General features: G+C 42.4%; 1 protein-coding gene across 2 annotated transcripts in view; it reads right to left on the bottom strand.

The window, feature by feature from the left end:
- Positions 1–2,876: 2,876 nt before the first annotated feature.
- Positions 2,877–26,747, bottom strand: part of WWTR1 (WW domain containing transcription regulator 1) — a 123,770-nt gene continuing 99,899 nt past the window's right edge. For both annotated transcript variants that reach the window (XM_058551126.1, XM_058551133.1), the window contains exons 4-7: positions 23,951–24,153; positions 11,875–12,008; positions 10,310–10,422; positions 2,877–6,315 (exon numbers count right to left, since the gene is read on the bottom strand). In XM_058551126.1, coding sequence (XP_058407109.1) covers positions 6,131–6,315; positions 10,310–10,422; positions 11,875–12,008; positions 23,951–24,153 — 635 coding nt within the window. In that variant the 3' untranslated portion in view covers positions 2,877–6,130. The remainder of the gene's footprint in view (positions 6,316–10,309; positions 10,423–11,874; positions 12,009–23,950; positions 24,154–26,747) is intronic.

Here is a 26,747-nt window from a genome sequence, read left to right as displayed (position 1 = left end):
AAACAGCACATAAAAGATTGATCAGCTTAAACTAGTTTTGCTTCCTTAAAAAGGGTCGTTGATTAATCAAACCTTGCTCAATAACAGCACTGAGCATGTGCCAGGCGGGAACCCATAGCCCCAGGATGACCCTGGAACCAAGAATCTTCCTTCAATAAGGAAAATCTAGCTTCCAGCAGCCTAAGGAGCTTGATTACCATAGATGGACTGATTTGGACTAGCCAATCAGCTTACATGGGCCCAGCTGTAGCTTAGTAGCCCCTAACTCCTTAAATTTTGTCCTGAACCTTGGACTGGGGAGACAGATTTGAGAGCCTTGCCTCCCATCTCATTGCCTGTCAACCTCACAATAAAGCTTCTTCTTTTCCGAAAAGCCTGTGCGTAGTATTGTCTTCTACACTCATCAGGCAGTGAGCCCTTTTACTGGGTAACAGTTTCCTCTCATATATTTTCAGTTCATATCCTTGGCCCATATTTCTATTGGACTGTTTGTTTTTCTTATTGATTTGCAGGAGTTTGTCACATATTCTGTATACTATCTTAGGTCTAGTTCCCAGAAGCAGATCCTGCTACAAGGACTCGTGTACAAGTGATTCACTGAAGAAGCATTAATTTAAGAAAGGATTTATCAAGAAAGTAGATATTTATAGGGGAAACTGGTAAGAGAGTGGGGGAAGCAGGACGGGAAATGGGAGGAAACAAAGCAAGAGTGTGCTCTCAGGCAAAGTCCTGCAGAAGGTCGTATCTGCCTAATCCCAGGGGACGCTGGACCCACCTGTCATTGGCTAAAGGTCACGTTGTAGGATGTGAATTCCTACGCATTTCTAGCTCTCTCTGTGCGTGGGCACAAAGTGACTCCAGCAATCTTTTTAAACAGAGCCACAGATGTTAGCTGTTGGAACCAAAGAGACACCAGGAGGGAAGTGGATGCACAAAAACAGTCAAAAGGAATCTAAGGTGATCTGGGTGGAGAACTGATACCACCCACCATAGACAATAGTATTGTGGAAAGATCACTCAATTTCACTATTAATTCAAGAAATACAGACTATGACAGTAAGATATTTTCTACCTATCACATTTACAAAGATTTAAGAGTTAGTCAAAAGTTCTCACCACAGAAAAACATTTTTTGGTACTATGTGAGGTGATGTGTGTATCAACTAACCTTATTGTGTAATGAGGTTGCAATACCTACAGATACAAAATCACTACACTGTACACCTTAAACTTACACAGTATATCAATTATATCTCAATAAAGCTGGGGAAAAAACCAAAACAGAAAAAAGAAACTAATTTGTATTGTATATTATTAATAGAAATAGAAAATATATTTTTCATTCCACTTTTGAACTTTATTTATATATTCCACATATCTTCCTGGATATTTTGTGGAATGTATAAGAAGGAAAAAAGCAAAAGATGTTAATGTTTACACAACCCAAATTTGACTATTTCTTTTGAAACTGCATGTCTGTAGTAAAATTTCTCAATCTTCAAAAACAAGAGGTAGGCACTGTCCAGCTCTAGGTTGGCAAAAGGGAAACAGCCCTCTGCGTACGTTGTTGCTGGAAATATAAATTGGTATGGCCCTTTTCTCTCAAAAATATTTGACAGAATCTATCAAAATTTAAGATCACCTACCTTTTGATGCAGCAATTTCTTTCCCAAGAATTTATCCTCCAGCCATATTCATGCAGGAGCAGGCTGTGTCTGCAGCACTATTTGTAAAGGCAAAAACTGAAAATAACCAACTAGCTACCAACAGGGGACGTCCACACAAGAGAATACTCTTTGTCGTTAAAAATAATGAAGTATTCAACTCAGCGGGATAGGAAGATGACTGTGAGATACTGGAGAGATTTGCTGCTTGCTGTGTGACCTCATGCAAGTTGCTTACCTTCTCTCAACCTCAATTTCTTCATCTGTAAAGCGAGGATAATATTACTGAAGTAATAGGGTCTCCATGCAGATTAAATGAGATAATACATATCAAGTTTTTTACATAGGGCCTGGCACACAATAAATGCTCTATAAGTATTAGTAATATCATTGTTATTGTTAGAGGGAAAAAACGAAAGCTTCAAAACAGCATGAATAACTGCTTTTGTTAAAAAAATCCAACCTATACCATAGGAAAAAAAAATCTAACATACATATTTTTTAAAAGTCTGAGATTTAGGGGATAGAGAACTTTCCCTTTTTACTTAATACATGCTGGTATTTATAACAGTTTCAACATTGAGCGTGTTACCTTAAAAGTGACGACGAAACGTGGTTTTTAAAAAGATGCGCGTGACTTGGACTCTGGAGTGTAAGTTGTTTCCACCAGCATCTCCTCTTTCTGCCGTTTAGCTGAAAGCATCTGTTTAAAAACACGCTTTTGCTAAGAGTGCTGTCACCTAGGGTCTCTGTGGAGTGGACAGAGGTATCGTGACAGTGAGGATCGAGCGACTCAGACAGAGAAGATATTCTGTCACCAGCCCACACTCAGAAAGAACGATGAGCTGTTTTCAGTTTTGACAACAAGAAGCTGTGCCATACTGTTAATCACAGAAGAAAGACAACCTTATAGCTCTGACGATGTCTCAGTCAAATCGGTGAGGGTGTTGGAAGGACAGTGTGATTTTTTAAATGTACATATATATATATACTTAAAAAAAAAAAACTCAGTGGGTTACTTCAACTAAAGTGGAAACCAGAACACTGTGGATATCTAGAATATTGAAGACCAGGCATTTGAGCCAAAAAAATGTTTGCCTACATAATTTTCTTCCTTTCATTGTCTGCCAGGAGGGTTACATAAGCCTCTCCTCAGTCCCACCCAGAGCCCTCGGCAGAAGGAACACACACAAATCATGAAAAGACAAAGGCTCCGAGTGGAAATTCAGTTGTATTTATTTTTCTTATACAGAATCAGAGAAGTAAAACCAGTACCAAACTCCAGGCAAAATGGTTTGATCTGATCGACTTGGCTGCCTATTTTCCATACAAACAGCATTCTAAGTTAAAAATAAACACACACGTAGGTCATATTACAAAATGTAGAAGGAAGTTTTTTACAAGTTAAAAGTCCTAGCACATAAACGATGTAGTGTGTTAGGGAAACGGTCTCTGTCAATCGCCCATTTTCCCAATAAAATTAATCTACAATTTTCTTTTTAACAGCTTATTTTTTTCATAAAAGTTGTACTTGCTGAAGTTACTTTCTAATTACATCATGAGAACACAATTTGTAATTAGCAACTTCTCTCACTCCAGCTCACCACCTTCTACAGAGAGCTTTTCCACCATGCAAGGGTCACCAGCACACTAAATTTTTCACTCTGTTTTACGTGCTTCTCGTATAGGGTATAATCAGTGAAAGAAATGGCATTTCACATCCTAAATATTATGGTGAAACACTAACAATTACTTAGACTTAATAGAGCTGCAAATAGGTTTTGACAATGTATTTACTTGAAGAAAATGTGTTTTATGAGGAAAAAGATACCTTGAAAGAAAGATCTCTGAAATTATTTTTCAATTTCAATTTTTCATATGCCTTTTCTATGGGAAAATTATTGGATGAAATGTTGAAATTGATTGATTCATTTAGGACTAAAAAGACAAGATATCCTGGCAGTTGTTTCATAATAAGAAATATAGTATAAATAGCACCTTATCATGAATTCTGCAGGGGTTTTAACATCTACAATCATAGGAAATATCTTCTAAAAAGTTGTTTTTACTTTAAATTTCTACCTTTAGTGTTCTTTAACAAAGGCCATATTTTATGGCCTTAAAAACAAACAAAAAAAGTATATCTGGCTTTATCTATTAGTAAACATGTAGTCAGGGTCCGTATTTAATTCTCGAAAAATATTTGTTATGTTCATTAATAAATGTTCCAGCTAATTTCACTAAAAAGAATCATCTAGTGTTTTCTAATACCACAAGCTTACTAGGACATTACTTCTAAAAATCGATAATACAAATCATCGATGCTTTAACTACTTAAAAAAAAAGAGGGGTATCTGTTTCTTTTATGTTTAATAACCTGCAAATGAGTCTATAAAAATATTATTTAAAAAATACAGTAACACTGCTCAGTTTTGTTAGGTCCCTTGTTTTTTTGTTTTTTTTTTTTTCCTTAGAAAGAATGTACAACTCTTTTTGCAATTATTGCTAACAAAAGAGAAAAAGAAATAGTGCTCCCTTCAATTTAGTAGCAACATAAACATCTACCCCCATCTCTCTCAGAGCGCCTAGAGAGAGAAGGAATCAGAGGAACATAAACTGTGGGTCCTTCAGGAAAAAGAAATCACTTCATTGTATTGGAAGCAAAAGCAGGTTTCTGCTCCTGCCTGCCTACCTGCTCAGCATCAGCGTGGATAGGGCAGCACAGGCCCTGCCCCTCCCCCTCCCACATAAAGTGCACCGAAGCCTCTTTTCTTCTACAACAGTCTTTTGGTGTAAAGGTTGTAGGAGAAAATTGTTGCTTTGTTCTTTTGGGTCACCTCTCATCCTCCTGCTTGTCTTGCTTTCGGCGTTCTCTAACTTGTCTATTTCCATTTCACAACTAGTATCCTTTCCACTAGATTCCATAACTTCACTACTTCACCTCTGACCTTTTCACTTGCCTCCTTTCCAACAAGATAAAATGTATACTGCCTGTCTACATTCTGGTAGATCGAAAAGGATCTTATTTAAGATCCCCCCCAAAATGAGCCCCCGTGGGAATGAAAGGTTCCTCTCAGAGACCTGAATTATTAGTGTCTTTCAAAAAAGATATTAAATTCATAGATTATAAATAATGTCAGTTCAAAATATTAAACAGTTGAGGACTTCATTGGCAATGCAGGCAGAGTGTGTGCCAGGGGACCCTGACCTCTCTCTCAGTCCTTAAAAGCTAAGAAAAACGTTTTTGGTTACATAAGAGGTATCGAGTACATATTTCATACCTTTTTATACCAACTGTAGCAAAGAGGGTTAGGATAATATATTTAGGAATCAATTTTACTGAATTCAGAAACATGTCTCCACCATACACCCTCAGAGGGTATTTTTTACGTCAGTCAGAGATCTGCTTCATCCTTCAAACAGTTTCATAGATAAGATTATTTTAAACACTTAAAATCTTGAAAGCAAAGCTGACAACGCTTCAGAATTTATAAAGCTCACTGTGTATGCCCTCAGGCTGAAGCTGTGTTGTCCTGATGTGTTCAGAACAGTTTCAAAAGACAAAAACAGTTGCCACAGATTTATCAAAAACATTTGGCCGCCCTTTGTCGTCAGCTACAAAATTACAGTGCTTTATAAAACAAACATCAAATTCTAAGCTGCAATTTTTAAAAAATTCAACTTGCAATTTTAAAAAGATTTGTTTAATAAATGCTCATGATTAATACCAAACTGGTCTCTTTCATAAGATCTGTAGCGTAGGAACTGTCTCTAAGGCTGCTGCTCCTCTCCCGCTGGAAGGACTAGTTGTCTAGATGCTATGCAGTAAAATGATGCAGGGTAAACTACAATAGGACTGTGTGTGCCTTTGTAAATACAGAGTAACAAGAACCATCAGAACCAGCATGGATTCAAAACTACATTGTATTCCATACAGCAGAATGTTACTATCCATACAATGATTTTTAAAGCTCAAGTTAAATATTTTTTAAAGCATTTGGTACTACTGTCATCAATACGGTTTTTGAAACTGGAAATCAGATCTCATTTTGTGTACGTTTCCGGGACCGAGCCACCTGTCAGAAGTCACTGCCTGTGGTCAGCTTTTTATGGTTTATAATCAACTGATGTAGAAATTTCAACTAGCATTCATAAAGCTTAGCCATGGGGCAGCAGAGAGAAAAATGGAGAAGCAATTCTGCATAATCAATTCTGCAGAAACAAATCTGCATAACCCATCACAGGCGTGCAGGCTTGCAGAAAATGAAAATAGAATATTTATTTATGTTTAACTTAAGTTACTGTCAATCAAATCCAGGCAATGATTCAACTGGCCGCATGGAAAGGAGGGAGCATGAGTTAGGGAGGCAGAGTGGTACACCTGCGACTCACTCTACTCCATGGCTTTTTCCAACAGGCCCCGGGAACGCCAGGTCACAGCTGCACCCACGTTACAATGGTGCTGATTACAGCCAGGTTAGAAAGGGCTCGCTTTTGTTCAGAGCAGACTCGACATCATTGAAGAGGGGGATCAGATCTTCAGATTCCAAAGTTCCTAGGTCAACGTTTGTTCCCGGAAGGCAGTCAAGAAAATCAGGGAAGCGGGTCTGCTGAGGATTGATGTTCATGGGCGTCTGTCCTGCATTTTCTCCTATAACAGAATGAAAGGAAACCATTTTATTTCCTCTTTTTTAAGCTCTTGAAAGAGAGACAGTTCAAGTGTTAACATAACTCTCATCCTCATTTCCACTTCTCCTGCATTTAAAAAAGATTATATTGCTGCAGGTCTAAAATATTTCATCTCTGTGCAAAATTTCAGCCACCACATGACTGAAACTGAGTTGGTGATGCTCACCCGTAAGGGATGCAGAGATGCTGGGTGAATCTTTAATTGTTCTGGGTAGATGTGGTCCAGAATGGACAGGTCCAGGGAGACAGGAAAGGAGCCTACGAAGGCACTGTGGATCTGACCTACAGTCTGTGCCTTCTCGTGACAGCCGCATGAAGAGCTGTTTGGTGAAAGAGTAGAGACGCCCTGCCTGTAATAAACACCTTATCACAGAGCTATAATCTAAGGATTTAACTGTAAGCTTATATTTACCCATATCATCCCTCTTTATGTTCAAAGATAGTAGTGAGGAGTTTCTTTTAACCATGTTATTAAAAAGCTGTCTTCATTGATGGCTCTAGGGATCATTTTCAAAGTATTTTATAAAGTGGGCTCTGCAGATCGTCCCCCTCCCTTCACACACACATACACCCCACAACGATCTATCTTTCTCACAATGCCTGAGTCACAAGGCATGGGAGCACAGCAAGGTGCTGAGAAGTCTTGTAGTAAAGGAATCTGTTTTATTTTGTTTAAGTCATTATTACCTAAACTTATTTAATCATCTAATCCTGTTTTGGCAGAATTTATATCCTAACAGAACTAGAGTCTGAAGAACATAGCTGAGAAAAGGCTGTTTGAGAGGCAAGTTAAGTGGCTGGGATATGACGTGGAGGCTGCACGTCCTTGACGAGTAACAGTACAAGAGAACATGTGCTGACCTTTGTGCCAGGAGACAGAGCTTTTTAGCTGTGTGACCTCTGACCTTCAGTTTACCCATCTGAAATTGGGATTATAGTACCTTCTTCACAAATTGGAGAATGGCACCATATAACGCCTGCCACACATCCACGGCTCCAGGCATCATTCATACATACAAACTCACACAAAGACAAAAATACAGTAGACGTTGGTTGATTGTGCCGAGAGAAAGAAAAGACTAGGACCTCAATCACTGTGAATTACACAAGATCAGAACGGCCAGTTAATTCAAATGGCCCCATCAATTTTCTGAAGGGGTAAAATATCCCTCAAGACTGAGAAGCACTGCTAACTAAAGCCAGTTTCCACCACAGAATCATTTTTAAGAAACTTGTTAAACTAGCGTTTGTCTCTTACAAGTACAGTAGCCATGCTGAAAAGCATGCATAGAAATCTCACTATTCTGAGCAAAACCAGAGAAAACTCATTTTAACCACATGCATTTTCCAAGGAGATCGTAGGCATCTCTCCGAGTGATAGGAAAACATATCAAACTTGCATTTTGGTGACAGCAAAGCTTAGTGGCTTCTCTATAACTCAAAAGTATCAATGACTCTTGGCAATATTCTATAGGATTTTCATTGCAAAAGGCAGTAATTTGAAAAATTAAATCAAGTTCAACAACATGCCCTCAATAGAGTGTCATACTGATACTGAAAAACCAAAATAGAAGAGAAAATCCAAAATAACTTTTTCCTACACACTAGAGTATGACAGATGGACACGAGGCTTAAAAAAATTGTCTGCCTTGAAAAATTATCTTACCTAAAGGATGTCTTTTTTCTTCATCTCCAGTTAGAATCATTCATTTCTACTGATTTCCCATTTTAACTTTCTAACAACTCAAGAATACATTTTTTAGCCAAACAAAATCTCTCTGTTTCAGAGAATTCCTCTTTTCCTTTCTCCTCAGACATCGAAAGTACGAGGAGACTAGTTGAGGTTCTTCCTTAAGGTTAATAACCTTAAAATATCTCTCTATGGAGCAACTCTGCAATCTCACAGTCATCTTTTTGGTATTTGCAGTTTTAGCCATTAAAACGTGGGAGAGACAACAACCAGGCAATTCTGTAGAGGGTGTGATTGTTGCAGAATATTATGGGAGGACGGCGACTTCCCAGCCTTTGCTCTTGCTGTTCCCTGGCTTCACCCTCGCACCACGTCCAGCCGTTGTCTCCATGTGTGTTTGGCAGAGGGAGTGCTCAGCTGGTTGTTCCCATTCAGCACGTGGTCAGTGGGTCTAAGAGGCCTTTCCTAGCCAGACGTTAGCTCTGCCCACTCCCAGCTTTTCCTCATCTTGTTGCCGAACAATTACATTTCCCCCCTTGAGAGGATTTATGCCCACTTCCTACAAAGAGTTCACAGACGTGACCCCAAATTCAATGGGCTGACACTCATTTAACCAGGTTAACTTGGAACCCTAACATTTATCGAGTCCAATTTGTACATTCCTTCAGCCTTCTTAGGAGGAGGAGAAGAGAACTCGGTGCCAAGCTCTGTGATCTCGTAACTCCTCACAACTCTGTGAAGTGAGCACCTTAGCCCACCTTGCAGGTGAGAAGTCTGAGGCCCCGGAGGTACACCACTTTCCCAGAGTCACCACAAGGGAGTGGAGAAGCGAAGATTCAACTTAGCTGCCGGTCTGCAAGGACTATGTTCTTTTCAGGACACCACTTAATTCCACATTTTGGCTTCAAAACATTCTCTTTTTACCCACTCGAGGTCATTTTAAAAAGCCAAAGAACAGAATATACATATTTTTTAAATGTCAAGCTTAGATTTAGATCTCCTGAGTCTTTATCTTTCCTGGCTTCCCAGTGTTTAAAAGATGAAAGCAAACAATTATTAAACAAGGGAAGGAGCCACTTCATAAGGCTGTTCCAAAAAGGGTAAGACAAATCTCACACCAAAAAGTCAAAAGAGAGATGAAGAAAGAGAGGGAGGGAGGCAGGAAGGGAGGGGGAAAACTGAAGTAATAAATTGAAGAAAAACAAAACAAACATTCAAACCATTCCTGTATGACTCCTCCTAAGACAGTCTGTGCGATCCTCCAGACACGTAGAGGACGGCCTGCGAAGAGACCCCGGAGCAGCTGCTCTAACGTACACACTGCACTCATGAGAGCCCCAGCTCAGCCTGACTCTCGTCTGACCGATAATTCAGGTTCAGAGCACGAAGAGCGGTCATCTAGGAGCAGAGGGTAACGAACACAGGCACCACTGGCCACGACGTTGGGGAAAGCAATTATTTCATCACAGAACCATTAATTCTCTATTGTCAGGGATGATGGAGGAGAAACTTGGATGAAAAACTCCACAGAGTGGACGCCTCAGCTGACATTTATTTTTGGTTGTAGAATACCTTCTGGGAGTTTAGGACTTTGCTAATTAAGTCTAGATTCGGCAAATAAGACCAAATTTGGTTTTTGCAATTGGAAGCCTCACTCCTGGAGAAGAGGAGAAAAGGAGAGGTAACAGGCAGCCAGCGGAGGCCTGGCCTGAAGGCTGAGTCACTCTGACTCTCCTCATTAATTGCTGAGGGAGGACACTGTCGCCACACTGGGACTTGGAGCCGACAATTTAGAATCCTCTGAGCTGCCTGCCTTTCCAAATGACCAGTTGCTTCCCAAATGCAGTGAATGACGTGAAAAAAATCTGCACATTGGTGGGACTGAAAACCAGCACTCCTCCTCAAGAGAAAAAGTGGCCCATCCATTACAACCAGAAGCTAGAACAGCATAGATATTCCATTGCGGAAGAATGACAAAGCAGATGGTACATTAACGCAGTTGTGAGGAAAGGCTATGTGAAGCAAGGACGAGCAAAAAAAAAACCAGAGAAAAGCAGAATTTACAATCCTGTGCCCATATAACACTATACTTGTGTAAACCATGGGGAAAGGACTAGAGTTCATTAACAGTGCCTGGGGTTTGGGCAGTTTTTCAGGTGTCATGTGATGTTGGGAAGTGTTTCTGGTTGGATCTCACACTGAGATGACTAAAGAGATGATTTAAAACCGCAAACACACTGCACGTCCTCGAGGGCTGTGCCCCTACCTGTGTCCATCTCGTCCACGTTGCTGAGAAAGTCCTCCGGGGTCGTTGGCACGCTGTAGCATCCTAAGCCCAGGCCACTGTCAGTGCTCTGCTCCCTTGAATGATACGGCCCTCTGGAGAGCAAAGGACAGACACTTCAGAGTGAGCGCACGAAGGAGAGGGTGAAATTAAAATACAGTCACGAAAACCCTAAACTGGCGCAGTTCTCTCATTTCTGCCCAACTTCGCAGGAAATGAAGAGAGGCCGACTCTGCATCTCCTTTTAATTTTGAGACATACATCCCAATGTCAATGAGATTAATAAACTGTAAGCTAATAAAACTGGCCATTCATAGTAAATTGACATTGATTTCCTTTTCATCTCAAAACAATCTGAACACTCTTCTACACACAGAGTAGGATACCATTTATATCAATTTTAAAAAACAGAAAACAATGCTGAATATTGCTTCTGGATGCACACACTGACAGGCAATGAGAAGTATAAAAATACATGTAATGGACACACACCAATTTCCAAATAGTGGCTACCACTAGGGAGGGAAGAAGGGAAAGAAACAGATTTCAGTGGTGGTTGGGATAGGTTTAAATATTAATTGTAATGCATATTGTTTAAAAAAATAAGACCAATGGAAATATGGCAAATCTGGGTGCTGGGTACATGGATAAATCTTATGTTATTCTTTATACTTTTCTGTATATTTGAAATACTTTTAAATCAACAATTTAAAAACTCCTTTCCTTCATTATTTGGTTACTGTTTGTTTTCATCTCTCTCTCTATTTTCAATAACTTTCATAATTGTATTTATTTGTTTGCCAGAAGCCTCTGCAGGGGCAGGAAAGACACAGGAAACAGAGAACTGCCCTTTGTTTGGCTTTAAAAGGCTATAATTAAGGTTGACTACTTCTACTCATGAAGACATTTCTGGCTAAATTATCTTTTTCCTTCTGCTCATATGTTTCATATTTTAAAACATCATCTCTTTGTTTTAATTAATTTCTTTATTGTGAAATAATTTTAGACTTGCAGAGAAGATGTAAAAAGAGTTCAGAGTTCTGTGCACCCAGCTTCCCTGAGGACACATTACATAACCGTAGGTCAATTATCAACACCAGGAAATCACCATTGTATAACACTATTAACGGAACTATTGACCTTACTCACATTTCACCATAAACATCATCTCTTAATTGTTTTGCTCTCTATTTGTCACATGACATGCTTTTATCCCCCTGTTGGCTACCTAAAACCACAAGATTCTTTCAAATAATTGCTACACACCGCCATCCCACTGAAATGATAAGTTCATTCCCATTTTCAAATGATTGACTAGAGGTTCACTCCATGCTATATCATCAATATTTAAATTTGAGATTAAAAACAAAAAAAGGTAGATAACTTCCTCTGCTTTCCTTTTTCTGTCACTTTCCTCCTCTTCCTCCATCTATCCTCACCCCAACCTCCAAGCTCCCCATCTTTTCCCAACCTAAACAAAGACCCATCACACTCTAGACCACACAATAAAGAAAGCAAAAATGAGTGGCCTCAAAACGGTAACTTACCCATTGAGGAAAGGATCTGAGCTATTATTAGTAATGGATCTCATGTCTGGGGTCATGGCGGGCGGGTTGACGGCAGCCTGAACCGAGGCCAGAGTCTCACCTTCCATGGGGAGCTGTCTACAGAGGGCGGCTTCCTACAGAAAGACAGACGCAGGGAGAGGCAAGAGTTCTTCACTCATTGTCAGACTGGACCAAAGTATACTTCACGTGAAAACTTACACCGAAGACAAAACACTGTATGTTTACTCCCAGTAAGTCAACATCACCAGGAAATCATTAGTGTTCTTTCTCTGAAGAAAGTCACTTTCTCACATTCACAAGGTTAATGAGAAGCTCAGCTAACATTTGCCCTCAGGGCACTGACGTAGCAACTGTCCCACCCACCCAATTGTTTAAATATCCAAATCATACAAAGGCCTCTCAAGACACTTTCTCAGAGACTAGGCTATTTTTATCCCAGGTGCTCAGACCAAATCTAAGTCAATGGAAATGACTGGACTCCTCTGGACTAGCAGGTACATTTTGGTCTCTGCCACTCAGAGGCCAGTAATGCTGTGGGATTGCAGACTTCAGGCTCGACACTAAATCACATCTGGCAGTTTTTTGTCAACAGCCAGGAGAGCAAAACAATCAGTTAAAATGTTTGTTAGTCAATCAGTTTTTCTATTTGACTAATTTTTTTGTTAACTGGACTAAAATGGCTGAAGGTTGGGGGCCATGCAGATCCAATCCAAACCCACTGACGACTGTTTGATAGCATCTGGACTTCATTAGCAAAAATTAGAATGCTAGCTTTATTTTTTTTAAGCTAGCATTGCTTTGCCAAGGGGAGTCCATCCAAAAGGTTACGAATTTGACTGCAATTACTTTCTCTAGGTACAACCTTCAGAGAGTCTTTCCCATTTTGACAAACATGACCAGACATCAAATTTCTTTCAAATTTGCTGCTGTTTCCAGAGAATACTTTTGTATGTTTGTACTTGTATCCAAAACCCAAGTGAGGCCCGTCCCATATTTATGCCTATCACTTTCCCACTTTCCAGGCTGAAGTCATTGGTCTCACCATCCCGCAAACCCCAAATCCATGGCTACAACGGCAAACAGAATATTTAGGTCATCTAAGTTACAGTATCTTCGTTAGATCTCTCCCAGCCCTAACACACTATGATTTTAGAGAGTAACTGCTGTCTAGACAAGTCTAGTGAAGTCATCGGCTATAAAAACTTTGGGTTACTCGAGTTCGTTGTACTGTTACTAGGAGTTATGGTAGCGTGGCTCTCATAAACCATGAGAGAGCTGATTGATAAGAGACTGCATTGTTAACTTGGACTGAAATAAATACCCTGTCTAGAAAGGGCTCCTGGTTCACTTCTGTTCATCCAGATTGCAAATAATCAGAATACTTAGTTAACATAAATTTTATTCACTAATCCATAAAAAGCAAACAAAAAGATTTTAGTCCGTAATCCCAATCTTCGAAGTACCTTCTGAATAAATCGAGAAAAACTGAATTATTTCCTTATAGTTGTTTTTTACATGGCAGGCAGTGTGCATTAGAAACCTTATTCTTGGGGCCGGCCTGGCGGCGCAAGCGGTTAAGTGTGCGCGCTCCGCTGCGGTGGCCCGGGGTTCGCAGGTTCGGATCCCGGGTGCGCACCGACGCACTGCTTGGCAAGCCATGCTGTGGCGGTGTCCCATATAAAGTGGAGGAAGATGGGCACAGATGTTAGCCCAGGGCCAGTCTTCCTCAGCAAAAAAAGAGGAGGACTGGCAGATGTTAGCACAGGGCTGATCTCCTCACAAAAAAAAAAAGAAAGAAACCTTATTCTCGAACCAAAGCTGACCTGAAGGTCTCATAGGGAAGAAAAACAGTATTGAACCCGGGGGGAGGAGTTCTGACCCACTTTGAGTGGGCTGACACTTCTTCCTGGTCAGCTGTCACCTTGGAGGAAATAAACCAAAGTGTGAAATTCATCATGAGGCAGCACCGCTAAGGAAACGATTTCTTTTTTTAACTAGGAGAGGTTTGTAAACCTTTTCTTATAACATAAAATTAGTTTTCATCATAAAGGGAGAGTGGTGAGAAGTTTCATCCCAATTATACTTTATGATAGTTCTATATTCAGAATTTTTAAAAGCCTAGCCTTTTTTTGAATGAAAATATTTTCCTATTTCTGCTCATGAATTGAAGAAGAAAAAAAGCAATACAAAATCTAAGGTTTGGAAATAAAAGAAGTAACCTCACTAACACATTCCCATCCACCAGGGAGGATTTAAAAAAAAAAAAAGGAACAACTAAATTTAGGTACAAAATTAATCCCCAGACTCAGTCTGATTTTGGCGGCCACAGGACATCTGCTGCCCTTGCACGGCAGAAGAATGAAAGCAAACACCTGACTTTTCGTTTGATGGAGAAGCAGCGGTCAAGACTGATAGTAGTAAGAGAGCTGGAGCAGAGACAGAAGATGGGGCACCGGACCAGGTAAGCCAGCTAGTAAGAGGGGGACAGCCAGCCAGGGCTGGGCCAGGGCGGGACTCAGGTCTCCACTCGGAGAGCTGGTGGTGCAGCTGCCCGCAGCCCGCGCTCCATCCCAGCTCCCTCTAGCCCAGGCAGGACAGCCAACGCCAAGCAGGAGGCACATCCAAGCCCCTCGGTCTGTTTCTCATCGCCCAACTCTGCTCCTGTTCCCCAGGTCTATTCACAGACCTCTTCCCAGTGTCCCTCCACGCCCACCACCCCGTCCTCCCAAACAGGTCTTCAGTTTCCCAGACTCCTCAGTACTTCCAGTCCTCCCTCACCTAGTCCTACTTCACCCACCCTCAGCGGTTCTGTTACATCTGTTTTCCAGATGCCTCCCCTGACCACCATAACCACAGCAAGCCACCACCGTCCCCCTCTCCCAGCCCCGAACTCCTAAATAAACGTGTCCAGCTGGGGTGTGAAACCCCACGTCTCACAACGCACTCCTCACCTGGCCCCAAAGCAGCCCTTCCTACTAACTTCAAGCGTTCTCTTCATGCCGTCACCACCTCTCCCAGCTCAAAATCTGAGTCAACTGACTCCCTCAGCCCCCACAACAATTCATTCATTCATAACTGTATTTATTTTTTTAAAATACTATGGAGACTACAAGATGCAGGTACTGTTCTCAGCAGCAGGGACACAGCAATGAACAACACAGATAGTGCCCTACCTCATGGAGAATTCTGCAGGGGGAGGCAGACTATAACAAATAACGATGGACGAGGGCCAAGCCTTGTGGCTTCCATCTCCCTGATATCTCCATGCTCCAAGGCTCCTTCCCATCTTGAGTTTCAGAACAGCATTGCTTCTCTAGATATTCCAACTGGCCTGCCTACCTCCAGTCAACCTCCACGTGGAAGGTTGCGTCCAGGTCTCTGTTCCACACTTTGCTGAGGTCTTTATAAAGAGTGACCAGAGGAGAAAAATCAGGACGGGAGGGGTCTGAGTGTCATGTCCTACGAAGAGGCAGGGGACTGTTTAACCAGAAGAGAGACTTGAGAGGCACACCTTACCTCTCAAACTATTAATGGACTATCACATGAAAGAAGGAAGAGTCCTTCTACCCCAGATTTGAGGCAGATATGCCGAAGAGCTTCCTAGTCAGCAGTCCATTCAGCGGTGGAACTGGCTCTTCTCAACTCTCTAAGCTACTGGCCACTGGAATTCCCAAGCAGTTGTTGAAGGTTAAATGCTATGAGTCATGTTCAGGGACAGAAAAGGCAGCCTGACACAGGAGAAAATGTGTCTGTGGAATCGGAAAGACTGGAGTTCAAATCCCAGCTCAGCTACTTCCTCGCTACAACACCTTGGACTAAATTCTTAACCTTTCTTCAGTTTGTTCATCCGAAAAGAAACAGCTTATAAGACTCATCTTGCTGGGCTGTTATAAAGATTAAAAAGCATGTTTATAAAGAACCTGGAACAGTGGGCAGCTGGTAGAATGAGCTACTGATAGTGTGAAATATTTTAGGAGGCAGAGATATTAGCTAACACTTGCATGTCGCTTACTATGTGTGAAACACCGTTCTAAGCATTTTCATGTGTTATTCCATTTCATCCTCGTGACAACCCAATTGTCTCCATTTTACAGATGAGGAAACTGAGGCAGAGAGAAGTTAAGTAACTTTCCCAAGACCTGGCTCCAGAGTCTGTTCTTGGAGCCACCACACAGATTGTGGCAGAGAGAGGAAACCGAGGGTGGAGGTTGGCAGACCTCAAACTTTTGTCCCTTCCACCTACTGGCTGTGGGACTTAGACAAGCTATGTCATTTCTCTGAGCCTGTTTTCTCAGCTATAAAATGGAAATACTAACCCCCTTCCTTCAGACAGTTTAGAGGAGGATTCAACGAAACAGCCTGTTTAACTGTCCTGAACACAGTTTCCCTCCTAGAATTGGGAGAGAGGCTGAACTGGAAGCATTCTACCATCCTTTTCAACGTATACGGGTGGAGCTAGCGTCCTGGGAATTCACAACCCATCAAGTAAAGTTATAAGCTCAGATTTTAAAGGCCAGTTTCAGAAAGATCTGGAAAGCTGCCCCTAGTCACCCCACCCCTACCCTCCTCCACTGCAACTTTATTTTTTCTCTAGATCCAAGCTGGGGGTGGAAACGCTGCTGCAAAATAAGGGCTTGAGAACCTCTTTCGGAGTTTGTGGTCGTCCGTCCAGCTCCCTGAAACGAACAATTATGTATGGGTTAAAACAACACCCTCTCCTAGCAGCTGCGGGAGAGGTGGCGTGTGAAATAGCTGTGAGGGTGAGGGATGTGGAAGACAAATGCTGAGCTGTAAGTTGAAGGCGTCCCTGGAAGCAAACCTCAAACCTCCTTTCCTTCCAGCCCCCTTGGCCTGCAGCTTGCCTGTGGAATAAGTCAACAGAGGAGGTGAGAAAGTAAACAGCAGTTAAAAGCATCCTGCAGCCCCGTCTGTCTGTCCTCGGCTGAGGGAGCCTCCCGCCAGCCAGCTCCTGCCCTCACCGGAATGCACCTCAAAGAGAGAAGAGTGACAGTACCCTCTTCTGAGGCTGCTCTGCTTGATGTGTGTGCAGCCAGGAGCTCTACAAAAATGGAAGATTGGATTGTTTCAATTATAAAGGGTGGGGTGAGTAGAAACAAATGAAAAAAATAAAATAAAGACAATATTTTGAAATCCTAACATTAAAATAGTTATTCTGGTGCAGAGAGGTTGTTCTCTCTGTCAAAACCCTGAGGGACTTCAGAGGCAGAATGCTGAGTTATTTACCTTCTTTACAGGAAAAAAAAAAAACAAGCAAAAAACATTCTCGATATAAATTTCTTTTTAACTATGTGCCAAGGGATTCTAGAAATTCATTGTCCCATTTCCTGGAGCCTCCCTTTTGGAAACACCTCATCACACATGCTCAGCTGCCAGACTGTCGCTAGGAAAGAACAGTGGAAACTCTGACACTTCTGGGAAGACATTTGTTGAGTCCATAATTATTATGCACGGCTGCTCTTTCAATTCAGGATGCACATAACAATCTTGTGTTATTCTATAATCTCTGTTGTCCCTTAGAGTCACATTAAGGAAAACGTTATAATTTAGATATTCTTCTCTCTTCACTTAAAAAATAAAGCTGAATGGATTTTGAAATGGAATGTTTCTTCCCACCTTGGTGATGTTATTAAAATCAGAACTAAGAAGCCGCTTTTCCTTTGTGCAAATTTGGTGAACCTCCATTGAAAAAATGTGTTCAATTTATAGCACTTTTCAAAAGGGTCCTTGTAAAAAGGCTTGAATTGAAATTATTCCTCAACAACATGGGGACACCGGGACATTTTAGAGAAGGGATTACTTCTGGGACTTGCAGAGAAATAAACACTGATGAAAGCTAGAGTGGAAGCCCTGCGAGGGTGGGGACCAAATCCGTCTGCTCATTGCTGGACATTCAGCGCCTGGAGCGTTTGCTGAACACGTGAGGGAAGAACTTCAACATTTACGTTGAAGTATTTATGTATTGGCTGGACGGCAGGACCACTGATATCCTAGTCAACCCTGAACCGACTTCTATGAAATGCTTTTCTAAAAGTTAAATTACAGCCCCATGTGCTGAAGGAAAGACTCTCTATGAAATAGCCACCACGTATGCTTCATGATCTGCTCTGATATGACACTTTGTAACCTCTCTAAACAGCTATTGTTCACAGGACAGAAAGCAGAGCTCAGAACCTTCCCCAGCCCAGTGCTGCACAGCGCCGGGCGGGTCCCCGGGGCCCGCGGTCAGGCACGGCTGCAGAGGCCGGCCAGCTGGCCCGGCGGCCGGCAGTGGCTGTCAGGCCCCACAGAACCGGGGAGCCCTGCCAGCAGCATTCCGCGGCCTCCCGCCCAGCCCTCTGTCCTCGTCCCGGTTGCCCTGGCAACCAGAGGCCAGGCTTAGTCAGCAATTTTGCTGGACAACTGCATTCTCCTGTCTACCCAGCCCTGATTAAGGGCAGGAGTAGGGAAGCAGAGCTGACTGTGCCTGGAGTAGTAATGGTTTCTCCACGGCGCAGCCTGGGGAAGGGGCAGGGGGCACAGGCTTCTCCACTGAAGAGCCTTCCAGGCCCTGGGGGCTGATAGGAAGTCCTCGAGGTTAAGATCTGGGAGGCAGCAGGGCCCCCAGCTTCAGAGTGAAATGAATAATACCCATGAAAAGAAATACTCTCCTCAGATAAAGCCATGAGTCTGTTTTCATGTCAAGGAATTGTCCTGTTAGATGTGTAAACAGGACTGAGAGGCCTGTTTCTCAATTTCTTACCAGTTACTAAAATTTTCCATTTCATCGAGCAAAGTTGCAAACATGCCCTTTATGATACTGAGCAAACACTGTCTTGACTTTTAAGCTGTAACAGAATATTCTGTGGTCCTTGTGGGCCTGTGTGGCTCACGGCCTTTGAATATTTACACCCAGCCCTGCTGTAGAAAGGATTCCAAGCAGCGTCGAACAGATACATCCAAAGTCACGGCCTGGCTCCCGGGGCTGACAGAGATAAACCACCGACTTCCCAGCACATTATGAGGAAGAGGGAACACACAGGGCTATGATACGCTACCAATTTTTTTTTTTTTTTTTTTTTTTGGTGAGGAAGATCAGCCCTGAGCTAACATCCATGCCAATCCTCCTCTTTTTGGCTGAGGAAGACCGGCCCTGAGCTAACATCTATTGCCAATCCTCCTCCTTTTTTTTTTTTCCCCTTTTTCTCCCCAAAGCCCCAGTAGATAGCTGTATGTCATAGCTGCACATCCTGCTACTTGCTGTATGTGGGACGCCGCCTCAGCATGGCCGGACAAGCAGTGCGTCGGTGCGCGCCCGGGATCCGAACCCGGGCCGCCAGTAGCGGAGCGCACGCGCTTAACCGCTAAGCCACGGGGCCGGCCCCCCAATTTTGTTTTAAAAACCACAGCACACATTGTGTCTTGTGAAAGACGGGAAAGAAATCACCATCTTTAGAGCCACTCTCTCAAGGTAAGAATATGAGCAATTATAATGTTCTTGTTTCTGAGTATTTAAAAAATTTTCTACATTGAATGCCTGTTTTGTTTTTTTGTGTGATAATCTTACTTTATTATTATTTTAATTTACACAGAGAAAAATTCATTCCGTCGTGTACACTTCTGAGTTTTAGAACACACACAGTTGTGAAACAGCCACCCCACCCAGGACACAGAACAGCACCATTAGCCCCCAAATTCCTCATGTTGCCCCTCCACCCCCAACCCTGGCAACCACTTATCTGTGCTCTGTCCCTATAGTTCTGCCTTTTCCAGAATGTCACATAAATGGAATCACACAGGATGTAGCCTTTCTGGGTCTGGCTTCTTTCACTTAGCAAAATGCTTTCTTTTATCTTAGTGAGAAAAAAAAAAATCTAGTCAATTATACTTTTAAAAATTAAAAACAATTTTTCTACTTAAAAAGAAAAAAATTCTACAAGCTGAATTCTAATTTCTTTTTTAAAAATATTTAGACACCAGGAAGTATACCTTCCACTGAGCTCCCTCTCTTTTCTAGGGTCATCATTTCTCTGACGAACCTTCACGGCCTTTTGGGAAATTTGGCAAAAATAAAACTTATTATCACGAACAGTCTTTCACAAAATGGAGAATGTCTTTCACAAAAATTCAGTCTCCACAAGGTCAGCTGAAAGCAGAGAAAGATCCACTTTCCTGATGAGGCTGTGTGCTGCAGACCTGGCCGGGGTCCCCTCGTGCTCGTGGCGCCCTCCACTCGGAGCCCCCACATCCCGAGACCATTCATCAGTGATCAGATACAAGTAGTTCAGCTCTGTTGCTACAGCAGCCAATGCTAAATGGTAGGGACCATCTTGAACGAATTTCCTACTTCAGGAGATTCCTAATAGGGGGAGATACCAAACCTCACCAGCCCTTTGGATTCTAATTCTGTAGCTATGCAACTCGTTGGCCAGAGGGGCCACTGAAAAGAAATAAAGCAGCATCTTATGCTCACTTTCATAGGACTGAGCTCTGGCGCGTCTGGTCTCCACTCCAACAATGAAAGTCAAAGATGGCAGCAGTGGGCCCCCATGGAGTAGGGAATGGTTTGGATTTACCCTCTGGCCACCAATTTGGATTACATTTCATCATTTTGTCTCCTCTGCTAAAATATAAGTTATCTGAGGGCAGCCATATCCCATTTATCTTTTTATTATTTTCCACTACATAAATGTTGGTTAAATGAGGAGATAAAGGATGGAAGAAACAAAAAAAGTAACTTTCCATCCTGAAATAATGGAGGTTCACTTTAGATCTGTAATCAAACGTCCTCAAATCCATTTGTTAATATCCTGGTGTGATTTCAGTGACAATGAGTTAACACTTGAGTCCTTGGCATTGAGGGGGTTGGAGGGGAGGTCAGATTGTGTAACGAGGGCTGAGGAGTTGTTTGCTCCACGGCACAACATCATCAGACTGTATGCCTAGAGAAATAATGGCATGAGAGAAGGAAGAAGAAATGAAACTGAATATTTCTATAGCATATAATTTATAAGGAGCTTTCATATTTATCATATATTTAAGAATGATAAAAAAAAACATACAGAGCAGTGATGATTTCCCAAGAATTAGGTAATAAATTCAACTACTTACTAAATTTTACCAACCTCCCTTCCTACTACAGAGATAAAACAGAGGATGGGGCCTCTCCTGGAAATCCTCCCTTGATACAGTTGCAGGAAGGTCGAGGCCTGCCTGCAGGGCAAGGACCTTGGGGAGATAGGCTGCACAACCAGGGCCCTCCTGCAGGCGAGAGGAGAGCCAGGGGAGTCACAAACTGCCCAGTGAGCAGAGGACAGTCAGGCAGCCGTGGACTATGAGCACATGGGGGTGGGACTGAATGAACGAACGAAGTCGACAGATAACCTTCAGACCTCAGCAGGACCACCGTTTTCTCCCTCTGTATAGTGTCTACCAGCGGCTGGAAGGCAGCTAAACAGGTGAGCCAAATGTCACTTTTACTGCCAGTCCAATTCCCTGCCCCTGTCCTGGCTTACATGCACACAGGGAGGCAGAAAATCACCAGAAGAAAGAAGTGAAAACCCACCAATAATATACAACACATAACCCACACCTGACAACCAGGCATCTTGGCAAACACCCCAGAAAACTATCAGGGAACACTCCAACACCATCTATCGTATGGCACTGACACCGAGGAGCAGTCTGCTTCTGGATAGGGAAAAAAATCTTCCATGATTAAAAAGTGTCTTTAGACCTTTTTTCCTATATTCCATAATAAAAATAAAAAGACATCAGAACTATCCATTCCATCCCCTCTCCTCCTCCTAACTACACACGCACGAACACACACACACACACACACACACACACACACACACACAGTCAAAGCTGAAATAAGTGAGCTTCTGGGAGCAAATCTGGATGGCATTTCTCCCTGCTGTCCCCTACAGTGGAATCACACACTGTGAGGCAGCAAAATCCTGCAAGTCCACGTCTCTAGGGATCAGCATTTAAGGAACTTGGTTGGCATTTCTGTAATATGAACCATCAGTACTACATTCTGGTTGAAAGGCACCTACCGTTGGAATAAAGGAAACAATCTGGGGCTCTTATCTCCACCCCTTTTCAGAAATACTTTCTGTGGGAAAGAAGGTGGTGGGGCAAAGCAAAAGAGAAACACAGAAAGAGAAAGAAACTGAGAAACAAGCCATGCTTTGCAGAACGGTCATAGCTTTGTGTTAAAAAAAAAAAACAAAATTCATTTAAATAAAAAACCAAGAGAAAACTTATAAATGCTACCAGAATGTTGTTTAATTTACTCTACATTTTAAAATAGAAAAATTATTCCAAATGGAATTATTATCCAAAGACAGAAAACAATAATACGGTTTTCCCTGCTAAGAAACATGACACTGAATATCTAAAAACAGTATAAACAACTGTCACCCTGAAATAACCATGAAGTTCAGACACAAATCCTCAGGGTAAGAGGCACAACTGTAGCTATATTATAAAGTTATAGTCCTCAAATTTAGAGGATAGTTCAACTAAACAACAAAGCACAATTTATATTTATTTCCCTCATTTTCAAACAGGACGTCTAAGGAAGTATTTTAATTCATCATGTTTTTTAAACCTCACACAGGATACTTTATAATCCTAGAATTTATTTGATAAGAAATACATTATTCATTTACGGAAGTCAATGTATATTTTTGAAAGTATCAGATGTAACTAAAAGAAAAAACAATATTTACCTTAACATCCCCAGCCCCCTGCAAGAAAGTTCTCCAAAACAGTTAAAACTACTTATTTCCTTAAATGAGTGAAAGGAAGCTACCCATGTATCTTGCTTCATGTGAGTCATAAAACAAAGTCTGAAGAATTAGAACAATAAACTTTCCTCCGCAAAATGTAGCCAGCAAAATTTATGAGACCCACAAACATGGGCTACGTTGGTTTAGCAACACAGAAGAGAGTTCTGCTCTTGCATAGAACAAGCTGCTGGAGCCGGGAGAAACTGTGGGTTCCTTCAGGGATTCACTTGTATTCATTTTCTGCAGCGCAGCACAGAGCCTGACCCACAGAGAACATACAGCAACATCCTGTTGACTGAATGAATGAACGAACAAACGAAGGAATGAATGGAAGATGGCACAAAGGTGCCCGATCGATGCCTAGGCAGTTTTGCAGACCACTCTATCAGAGTCCACATGCAAACCATCTTCCTTTCTCACTCTCCTTCAATTTTCCCTAACTCTTTTTCATGCTCCATGGTAGATGAAAGATGGTTGAAGATTCTCTGTCATTTCTTCCACGGAACATCCCCTCCGCTATCTGCTTTAATCTGGGGAGCTCTGTGACTTCCTGACCGAGAGAATATGGCAGAAGTGACTGTGTGACAGTTTCCAGGGCCAGACCCTAAGACAGTGGCAGCTTCCATTTCCTGTCTCTTGGAACATTCTCTCAGAGAGACCTAAGCTGCTGTGTAATATGTCCCCTACTCTGAGACTGTCCTGCTAGAGACACCAGTGTAGATGCACCAGGTTTTAGCCCCAGCTAAGCCTAGCTGTCCTCACTATGGTGCACTCACTTGAGTAAAGCCATCTTGGACCCTCCAGAGCAGCCCACCCACCAGCTGAATACCACCAAGTGAGCTCAGTCAGTACCCTGTGGAGCAGAAGAACTGCCCAGCTGAGCCCTGCCCAAATTCCTGACCCATAAAATGGCGTGGTAGAATAAAATAGCTATTATTTTCAGCCAATAAGTTTTGGAATAATTTGTTACACAAAAATAGATAATTGGAACATATTCTTTCTCTCCTTCTTAAGACTGGCGGTAGACGCCCAAGGCAGCCATGCTAATATAGCTAGTCCTTGTACTCATAAGGTTGGCTCTGAAGACAGTGCAGACAGATGATGAAGAAGAAACTGGATGCCACTCACGAGGCTGGAGTAGGACTTTGGGCCTTGAATGCTTCTAGAGGAAGATTTACCCTGATGGCTAGCAGCTACCTACCCACTAGCCTTGGTACCAAAGACCACGGAGCCTCCACCAGCACCACGGAAGGCCGTACCTGCCTCATGAGCTCCTCTTGGCGCATTCTAATCCTCTCTCTCTCCATCTGGATCCTCTGAAGCCGAAGTTTCTGCTGCTGCTGCTGTTGAGTGGTCAGCGCATTGGGCATACTCATGAGCCCCGCTGGCGGGTTCTGAGTAGGGTGGTTCTGCTGGCTCAGGGTACTGGGTGCCATCTGCTGCTGGTGTTGGTGACTCATCACTACAGGAGGGAAGAACATAAAGGAGATTCATGACCAGGGCCAACAACACCTTATCAAAAAGAGACCATCAGAATGCTTTGTGCTTTGGAGTATAGATTCCTGAGATTCCTTCCAAAGTACTTGCCTGTTAATCATTACTGTTTAAGTAATTATTACCTTAATTCAATTCATGGAGGCTTAGATACCGGCCCCACTCCTGACTCATCTAGTCTCGGCTTTTGTGCCCTGTTAAAAGTCTTATTTCACACCTGCCCTGTGTCCAGAATACATTTTAAGCCTCTCATAGAACACAGTGGCCAAAAGTAAATTCCACAAAGGTTACCACAACGTACGAGATAATTCACCAGGACATCTGGGTATGTGTGCACTTTCTCAGACAACCTGTAGGTTCATGGCAAACTAGGGAGGGCGTGCGACCACAGACACACGTAGGGGGTACGTGATATCTAGGACGGACAAGTGAATTGACAAGCAACATGCAAAACACAGCACGTGGATCCAGGAACTGCACACAAGTAGGACCCCATCAATACTTCGTCAAAAAGGGTGCTCCAAAGAAGCATGAGCTAAGGAACAAATAACTGACCGAGAAAAAACATTTCAATTTTTGCAAAGGGAAAAATTAGTGAGGAAGACATTACATAAAAGTGCTAACTGTGTTTGTGATTAGATAAAGGCCCTAGAAGTGTTTTCCACTTTTTAAGGATTTTCCTTTTATCTGCATTTACCAACATTTTAAATTTTAGCATGTAGTACTTCACGTTAGAAAAGAACTGAAAAATCCTTTAATAAATTCTAAAATTGGCATTCCCACAAAAAACGCATTTTAAAAAGTGTTAGTTTTTCTCAAAACGGTTTCCCAGTCAAATTTGCTTAACTTCTGCCTGGGCACTATCCTGTAATAATGAAAACCATGCTATTCATTCTATTTGCTCATAGGTCAGGACCAAAGGCAACAACTTATAATTTTATATACTTACTTCATTTCTGAGGAAAAAACTCTCAATTTTTGCTATATTTGGTATCATTACCTTTAAAATATAAAATTATTGACATATTTCACTTAAAGTCGAAAAGTTAAATATTTTAGATCTTCAGTTTGCTATCGACATCATGTGGCAACATGTTCATATCTAAATTTTCTTAAACGAATTTAAAGTAGCCTAATAACTATTAAAAATGTATATGTAGACCACACACACACATACACATTCAAAAGATAGTACCGATACTAAAAATTTTCTACAGAAGAATTGGTTTCCTCAAGGAACAACTAATTCCATGGCAGGAACTTCCTCTGGATATGGGTAGAGGTGGGGTAGAAACATTCTTTTTTTAAAATTTATTTATAACTCTCTGAAAACTTTATTGGCCTTCCCACGGGGCGAGGCACTGGGTTCGTAGCTGGATAAGTGGCTCCTGCCCTCAAGGGAACTAACGGGCCGCTAAAAGGAACGTGTGAAGAAATGAGGTGGATTGTTCTGTGCGGATGTGTGGCTACAATGTGAGGCTTCGCAGGATTCTTGCAGATTATCTAGTCCACCCCTTTATTTCATGGAAGAAAGACTGGAACCCTGAGAGGCGCAGGGCAGGCTCTGGTTCTCGAGCCCCGACACCCGTGCTCCTGCCCTCTCCACCGTCCCTGGCCGCCCTCTGCCATGCCTTACTGAAGAACAGGAATGCGGCTGAGCCTGAGAGCAACCCTCTAAACACAGTTTGCCTTCCACCACAAGGCAGTACCCCTTAAACAGCAGTCATCAAATCAGGGACCTGGGCCCAAAGGGTACGAACAGGAAGGTTCCAGGAGGGTCTGGATAGACTGACAACTCTGCTCTGCACCGAGCTGCCCAAGAGGAAGGTAAGAATTCTTGGAGAATTCTGCCCGAACAGTTCAGGTTCCCCTCCCGAATTAAGCCCAGCCCAAGGAACTGGTCCCACCTTGGCACAGAGGGAAGCTTGGATTAATGGAGGAAGCCAGCTGGGCGTTTCTTATGTTCTGAGTTTGAGAACAGGCGAAAAGCACAGTCGCGTTGATTCCAAAACAACTAAAATGAGTATTTCACTTCTACGGCTTGTTCGAGCGTAATTACAATCTCAATTTGAAGGTCTGGGTGGAGGTCAGGGAATGAGCGCACACTGTGTTACAGGGAAAAGTTCTCTTAAATACAGATTCAAGTAGACAAAGTCCAGGTATCCAGAAAGGCGAAACTCATAAGACCTCTTTCAGGCTGGGAAGAGGAAGCTTAGACGGAAGAATAGTGATTATTTCCAGAGACAGTTGTTTCTTTTTTTTTTTTATAATTTTATTTATTTTTTTTTCCCCCAAAGCCCCAGTAGATAGTTGTATGTCATAGCTGCACATCCTTCTAGTTGCTGTATGTGGGACGCGGCCTCAGCGTAGCTGGACAAGCGGTGCGCCAGTGCGCGCCCGGGATCCAAACCCAGGCCGCCAGCAGCGGAGCGCGCACTTAACCGCCAAGCCACGGGGCCGGCCCGAGACAGTCATTTCTGAACCTCCTAAAAGAGGATGCTCCTATTTTTCCGATGTAACGACTACAGACAAAAAAGATGCCCAATTGTGTCTATAAGAGAA

The sequence above is a fragment of the Diceros bicornis genome, chromosome 2 (assembly GCF_020826845.1).
Source record: "Diceros bicornis minor isolate mBicDic1 chromosome 2, mDicBic1.mat.cur, whole genome shotgun sequence".
Taxonomy (NCBI): domain Eukaryota; kingdom Metazoa; phylum Chordata; class Mammalia; order Perissodactyla; family Rhinocerotidae; genus Diceros; species Diceros bicornis.
This window is presented reverse-complemented; position numbering and strand designations above follow the sequence as displayed.